The sequence below is a fragment of the Acyrthosiphon pisum genome, chromosome A1, assembly GCF_005508785.2.
Source record: "Acyrthosiphon pisum isolate AL4f chromosome A1, pea_aphid_22Mar2018_4r6ur, whole genome shotgun sequence".
Lineage (NCBI taxonomy): Eukaryota > Metazoa > Arthropoda > Insecta > Hemiptera > Aphididae > Acyrthosiphon > Acyrthosiphon pisum.
The window spans coordinates 91,372,861-91,381,012 of NC_042494.1; the positions used below are offsets into that span (position 1 = coordinate 91,372,861).

The 8,152-nt window shown below is 30.4% G+C and overlaps 1 protein-coding gene across 6 annotated transcripts in view; it reads right to left on the reverse strand.

Moving 5' to 3' along the window:
* Positions 1 to 293: 293 nt before the first annotated feature.
* Positions 294 to 8,152, reverse strand: part of LOC100159515 — a 383,802-nt gene continuing 375,943 nt past the window's right edge. For all 6 annotated transcript variants that reach the window (XM_029487770.1, XM_016801133.2, XM_029487768.1 and 3 more), the window contains one exon: positions 294 to 4,224. In XM_029487770.1, the coding sequence (XP_029343630.1) occupies positions 3,801 to 4,224 (424 nt within the window). In that variant the 3' untranslated portion in view covers positions 294 to 3,800. The remainder of the gene's footprint in view (positions 4,225 to 8,152) is intronic.

Consider the following 8,152-nt stretch of genomic DNA (forward strand, 5'->3'; position numbering starts at 1 on the left):
TCCGATTATTGTGAAAAATTCAAATAGGAATATGTTTATATAACGTCTTTTTTAATGGTTAAGGTATAGGTTTATATATAACGTATAGCTTTTAGAATAATTAACATACAATACATATAGAATTGTTAATACACATACAAATTAACATTCCAAACGTATTAAGTATAATATATACATTATACAATATCGTACATAATACTATGTATTTAGTATTACCAACTGCATTTATTTACAATAAATTGCAGTTTTTGCATAACAGTAGACCGATGGCTTTGTAAAACAAAACAAGTACATTTCAATTTTACTGTTTATTTATAATGAGCACATGTCCGTATTTACAAAGGTCGAGAATAATGATAGTGAGTATATAGCTTAAAAAACAAAATAGTATTGTTTTCTTTAATAACTATTATAATAATATAATATGGTAACATCAAAGTGGCACAAAAGATTATACAAACATGGCTTTATACATTTAAAAAAGGTATAGGTTTAGAAAGTCTGACGAAAATAATAACTTAGGAAGATAGTAGTAATTATAATAATTTTTTTATATTTTAATATTGTATAAACAAATTGTATTAATCTTATAATTATTGCAAACACAGGAGCGGTAAGCGAATACACGTTGAATTTTATCGATAGTTATGTAACCTTATTATAAGCACTTAATATTTTTTTTTACAAAATCCAAGGATGTTTTTAAATTATTTTAGATTTATTTGATACAGTCATAAAAGTCGAATAATACACCAGGAAATGGAAAATATATTATTGGTACATATTTCATAATGTTATATATGAGTATATAATGTAGTTTAAATGTTATACATTAGTAGTATTTATAATAGGTATATAAATATTTTAAAATGCTAGTCAGAAAATGTATTTGGTTATTAATTAGACTCGGACAGGTATACTATTGATTTCAAAAAAACCCGCAATTTAATTTTTTTTAAGTTTATTATTTGATACAATATACTAATACATTTTCGGACAATAATAAAACCATTTGTCTACGTCTTTAGTAAATATTTAAACTTCGCAATCAACTGACACAACCTTTTTGTTCGGGGATTTTATGCATTATTATTTTTTTCCGCAATGACTTGAAATAATAAATATAATATTTAAACATAGGTAACAATTATTAACAACAAATTCATAGTATTCAATAGATTAATAAACGTATGAATGAATTATTCAGTCATTTTGAGTCTCTTGACTTTTAGGTTATAAGAATACACGAGATCACGCAATTATACAGCTATAATAATGACCCAATTAGAGATTATGGGATTTATTTTTCATGTTGTATTGAGACTAACCAAAAATTAAATTAAAATAACCAATCTTTTGAGAAAATTTAATTAAATATAGGATCGATATAACAATGGTGATCGTCGTTTTTTTTATGCTATCAGTGAATAATTATATATTTTTTTTCCAAGAGTTATTATTAAAAACGTAATTATTATTTTTGATTTAAAATAATTATTCACATTGCGTAACAAAGTCATTAAATGCCTTATAGACGGTTTTTGACTAACAATCATTTACAAAACAAACATGCTATTTAGGATATTTTGTATCAAAATATACTTTTATTATTTAAATATACGACGAGGGCTTTACAATATTTTACATTCTTGGCAAGTTTGTGTTGTTGCTCGAGGTTAGGTAATATATACTTTGGCATGTCTATCAATATTCAAACGGATTTATCCTCCAAAGCCTGGAAAAATATCCCCTACTAAATAAATGGTAAGAACTAAATATTATCCGTATACACGCTGTTCCTACAGCATAGTTAACCTATTACGAGATACGGCATTCTCTCACCGCTTCTCGTGTAAGGAATACCATAATAATATTATCGTTAACGTCATACTTTACCACGTACTTAATAACAAGAGAATTGAAAATATAAAATTATATTAAAACCAAACTTAACATTAAAATTCAAAATTGTCACACCGCAAGGTCCTGGAGAAGACTTGCCAATTTTTATAAACGTCATAAAAGTTTAATTAGATTTTGTCTTTGAAACGGGCAATAATAGTAATAACTTAGGTTTTTACATTTCACCGTAACGTTTAACGATAGGACGTTTCAGATCAGAGTGCCTATAGCTTGTATTTATCATAAATTCATTTTTATTGCCGTAATAAAACTATATTTATAGTATTAGAAAATCAAATGACTTATACGATATTGTAATACATTATTTTTGAAATAGTGATATCTGTTAATGGGTATTGGGTATAAATATAGATCGACAAGACTTTGATTACCTACGTTTTTATGTTTGACACTGGCGAGCAGCTCCTAATTTAAGTTCTTTGAAATTTTGATTAGACTGTGCAATGTGCAAAATACATCGTGTATTTTTCACTATCGGTTCACGCAATTTTTTTAATTGTTCAATATTACCGAGCACTATGTGTATTTTTTCATATTCCCATAACCATATGATAATTTTATCGGCAAACCCTGTTCGATACTTCGAACGAAGCGAAGATTAAATAGATACGATTTATCTCAAGTGGCATTTTTATTTTATCGTGACGATTTCTCTGCACGGCGGCGGCAAGTCGTTTATGGTACGGTCAATTATTTTGTCGGAATAAATAAACGCGACAAGCGACTGCGGTCCTTCAGTAACGCGGCGAGGGTTGACAGAGACGACCATTATGATTGTCCAATGCACCCACATCCACATCAATAATAATATTATACAACCCCGACGATCGTCGGCTACACAGGTCACGAGTCGCATCTTTAAAGATTCGCATAGGTTAGCGGTGCCTGACCAGCTATAGTCCGAAGGCGCGTCACCGAGAGTTTGCTGACAATGTAAAATATATATAACGGCATCACGAAGTCAATTTTCTACACTTTTTTCTGAAACGCCCTGTATATACACGCGTCTGTGCGGGCGGTGTAAGTAAGGTAAATAATTACAAACGGGGAAAAATATAAACCATAACAATTCGGCGAGAGCGGCGAGGGGTGGCGGGGGCAGACGTGCACGTCAAGTCGGATTCCTGCGGTTTGATGGTATGCGGAGCATACCGCGTAAGGGGTTTATTTAAAACAGTATTCCGAACTGGCGCACACGTGTATACCACGACAAACGTCGGTAAATACCTACAGTGAGATGAAGATGACGTTAATGATAATAATAATAATATAGTTACAGTGAAAGGTGGTGGCCAACGAGTGTGCCCGCGGACGATATCGTGTATTGTAATGTTATCGTATCGCTGTAAACGGTGTTGTTCTGACGGACGGCTTTACGGTATTAGGTATCGAATGCAGCAGGGATAGTTATCATAAGAGTTTGGGGTTTGGAGGGTGGTAACGATAAACTCGCTCGGTCGACATCACACACGATCGGATGTCGACCCACGTTCTGGGAAGTGTGCACTGAGTATAACAATAATTACGATATTATACGGACATACATTCGATGATCACTAACATTCAACCCAGACGCGTTCACTGATGACCTGCTTGCAAAATGATTCTTAAAAACGACTTCTACTGTTTATTATATACAAGACGATGACTAACAAGAACAAAACGAAACGGAGCGTACCATACGATGCTATGCTTGTCCGTCTCGTCCGGTATAGACCACCGTTTGGGTCAACACAAAGTATGTTTACCCAACGATCGCGGTTCATACCAAACCCTACCGCGGTCGAGTGGTTTGGTCGGGTTCAGACGGTCGTCTCGACTCGAAGGCGTTCGTCGCCGTCGCCGTCCACGTCGACGCTGCCGTCGCCGTCGTTTCGTCAACACATGCTGTCCTGCTTGCAGTCCAGGTACAGGTCGTCCGAAGACGACGGGTACCGCTTGCCCAGCGAGTTGCCGACGACGCCGCCGCCGCCGTTTTGTTCCAGGAACCGCTTGTCGTAGTGGGTCCGGTCGACCGCGCACATCATCGGGTCGATGGCGGCCGAGCCCTTTTGGGACGCCCGCCGCCGGCCGTCCTCGGCTCGTCGCGACCTGTTGGCCTTGCACCGCAGACACACCACCGCCGCCACGACGGTGACCGTGAACAGCACCACCGCCGTGCCACCCAGCACGCCCACGTACATCAGGTTCATGCCGTTCTGGCTCGCGCAGTTGGCCGGGTCCTCGTCGAAGCCCATCGGGCAGTGCGTCTCACCGTCGCACCAGAACTGCGAGCTGATGCACGCGTTCAGTTCCGGGCACCTGTGAACACACACAACGCGTCGCCTAAATGTTAATATTTTATAGGTCTCAAGTCTGGTTCGTTGTACCTACCTATCATAGTTTTCAACGATTGGTTATAGGTATGCAATTATATTAGATACATTATAAATAATAATATACCGTTTGCTCATAATCATCGTGTATAAAAACACTGTAATTTATAGTCAAATTTAACTCTCTCTTCTGATTGGATACATGGTTGAAATAAAGGTTCCTATAACCGATTACCAAATAAAAATATAAAAGCAGCAATAAATATTTTTAATAAATTAAAAGTAGATGTATCATGACGTATTTTTAATTATTCTTAAAATTAAAATCAATTGTAAAATCAATTGTAAAATAAGTGATTGTTTTAAATAAAAATATTAAATATAATAATTTATGTTCAATTTTGTATAAGAACCTGGTACCTAAATCACTAATTTATGACAGTGCTAATAATTAATATGACGTAATCACACTGATAAACAACGAAATATAATATGTATATAAAATAGGTACCTAGTGTAAATTAATTGTATATTATAATATTTTAGTTAGAAGCATACATATTGTTAATAAAACGGGAATTTTCCTTTTTTTTTTATATTTTGAAGGCCTGCAGTAAAAAGAAAATTTGAAATTAAATATTTATATATTGCTCAATTTATTTGATTTGCTTCATATATATACGATAAAAATAAACGCGTAAGTGTTTTTGAGGTTATCTTTTTTTTCTAACACAGAAGAATTTCGAAATTCTTGTCGACTTGATGGAAAAATATATATACTCTTGGAATTTTTCGAATACGTTCTGCGTAAAAATGGTGTTATCGTCGTTTGAGAGCTGTACAAATATTTAGTTCTTTCCGCACCGGATTATTCGAATTGATGTCCGAATGGTTCGATTTTATCACGAATTTTATATATTTTATATATATCGAGTTCATAAACGGCTATATATGTATATAGGCATATAGCTGAGAAAATAAGAAGTTTAAATTTTCTGCGAATACACTTTACTGACATAAAAAATATGTATATTGTATATAACTATGATAAAGATTTACTCTTCAATTATTAAAGTTTAATGAGGAAACGGAAAGAAAAAAATGGATTTATATCTGACATCGACCAAAGTTCATTAAAACGGGTTAGCCGATGTCAAGAATAAAAACGTACTATAGTCACTACTCACTATAATATACCGTCAAGTTAGTGGAATTATATAACAATATTTTGGTTTTATTTAAATAAATTATGATAGGTACAACAATACACGCAATATTTTATGTTTTTAAAAAGTAAATTATTTATAGCTAGACATAATAATTTATTATTGTTTTAATCAATATACAAATACCCTGGTGTTTGAATATAATTAAAATCATATTTTTATGTAATTTTTGGTATACCTAAATTTTGATAATAATTTAAGTTCTTTTACGGCGGAATTAGGTTATTAATTCGTAAACATTTTACGTATACTTAAATGTGAATTGAAAACATTTTATTTTTTCTACTTATATATTATAATTATTACTATACTCCGAAATTATAATAATAATTATTACAGAAATGATAAAAAAAAAGTGCAAATTAATTTATTTCTGAATACATAATTTATGAAATTTTTATATTCATTGCTCTTGCCCATTATTCTTTCTTCGATTTTTTTTACGTTCTTTTTAATAAATCATTAAGTACATTTTGTTATACTTTAGCTAAACTTTTTTTTGCAGCTTTGTTCCAAATTATGGTTACAGCTTAAATTAAATTATAATGGTCACCAATAACTATTTACATAAAGTAGAATTTTTGATAACTTTTATAATTTCGCATTATTCAGCATTTTTCTTGCATATTTTATATTTTTACCGAAGAAAAATTAAGAAAGAGTGTCAGTTTATTTTTATTTGATTTCAAATTCATATTCCTTAATAACTATTCTTTATTTAAATTTTCTTGTGATACTTTGGTTACTTATAGCAAAAATATTTATAAATGTATACATATATTATAATTTTGAATACGGATCCGTTTTCATCCAGTAAATACTTCAATTATTATTTTTATATAATATCCACTAAAATTATATACTTTTGTGTTATAATAGCTAACAAAAATAATTATAATACCTACTGTATGACAATAGTATGAGATATTTATTTAAAGAATCTTATTGGACTTCCAGTGAAAGGTTTATGATTGGTATTTAATAATCAAACATAATTATATTTTAATACCGTATAGTTATGTTAGAATATTAAAATACGCGATTTATGGTTAAACTTAAATTGGTTTATAGTCAAAAATATTACTATTTTATTAATCGTTAATAATTTAAAATTAGTGTGTAAAAATTCATATAAAATCAATATTTTTCAAACAATAAATATATTACGATCAATAGACAATAGTAAATTATTAATCATTCCTTGAAAACATATTGTGATGTTAAGAGTTATAAAACAGAATATTTTTATACGGTAATGTTTTTGATTTTCATATCAGGCATACATAACATGTAGTAAATGAAACATTCTGAAAATAAATAATTGAAATATTGAAACTTTTGAACTACTTTTTAAGAAAATACTGTAAGGACCTATAATGTGCAGGTTTCGAAACTATTTATAATTCACAATATTATTACAAACCAAAAACGATAGGCACTATATTCTATTTAAATATTCAATAAATATTGTATGTTCATAATATATCTATACTTAATTTATGATTGTGAAACTAAAAACAAAAGTTTTGTTAGGATTGTGATTGTTTTAGTAAGTTCGAAAATTAATCATCATAATATATGTACATTGTACATGTTGTGGGTATTGTGTTAGTCGCAAAGAGTCATTATATACTAAATTGGATATAGAACATATATAATTTAAACACGTACCTTTTAATTAAAATTATACTCAATAAGAATCCACTCAATTAGAAAAATATAATTAGTATAACAATAATTAAAATTGCAAGTAAACGTATGTGGTAGGTAAATCTTATTTTTGCCAATATTAAAATGTTTAAAAATAGTAATACGAATCAACGAGTTTTGGTGAACTACTGTCGACTTGAGCAGTGAGCACACCGCACTGTATATTGAATCATTTAATTATGGTCGACGATATCATGTCGAAACTAAATAATTTTATTGAGATGACGATGAAAAATTTTAATTTACAGTGAAATCAATAAGTATGTGAAACGGTTTATTTACAACCATTTACGATGATTGTTTTAGCGGAATGAAAAAAAAAATGCCACACAGGACAAAAAAGAAGTTATCACATTATTTTAGGAGTCGTACACATTGCCGTTAAAGTTATTTTTAATCGAAACAAATCGACCGTGATAATGTTTTCAGATTGTACAATTTAGGTAGTTAGGTATAATCAATACATATCAACTCCAAAAATATTTTGAAACGAATATTGTATACTTGAACAACATACAAGGTAGATTTATGAATGAATAATCAAGATAACAACCCGGTACACTCTTTATATTTATGAGCGATGTTCTATTTCATTGTTGTATTTTTATCGTAAAAGTATATTTTGTTTGTTTTAAAATGTGTTAAATTATTTTTAAAAAGGGGTTTTTATTTTTTTTTTATATATAAAAATTGTAAGTCGACTTTAGGTAGATAAAATATGTGACTATAACTATTATTCTCAGAAAATTGGTTCTGCTATCTCTAAAAAACCATGTGCACAACTTTTTTCGGTAAAAAAACTCGAGTGAAAACGTTTCATCTTCAGTATAGGTAAACAAATTAATATAGGTACCTATGTGTAGGTATATGTAGTATAAAAGTTTACATGATTACATTTTGGAAGGAGATAAAGTGTAATGAGAGTGTATAAAGTTAATAAACAAATATATATTTAAAGGTTAAAAGTAACTTAAAATG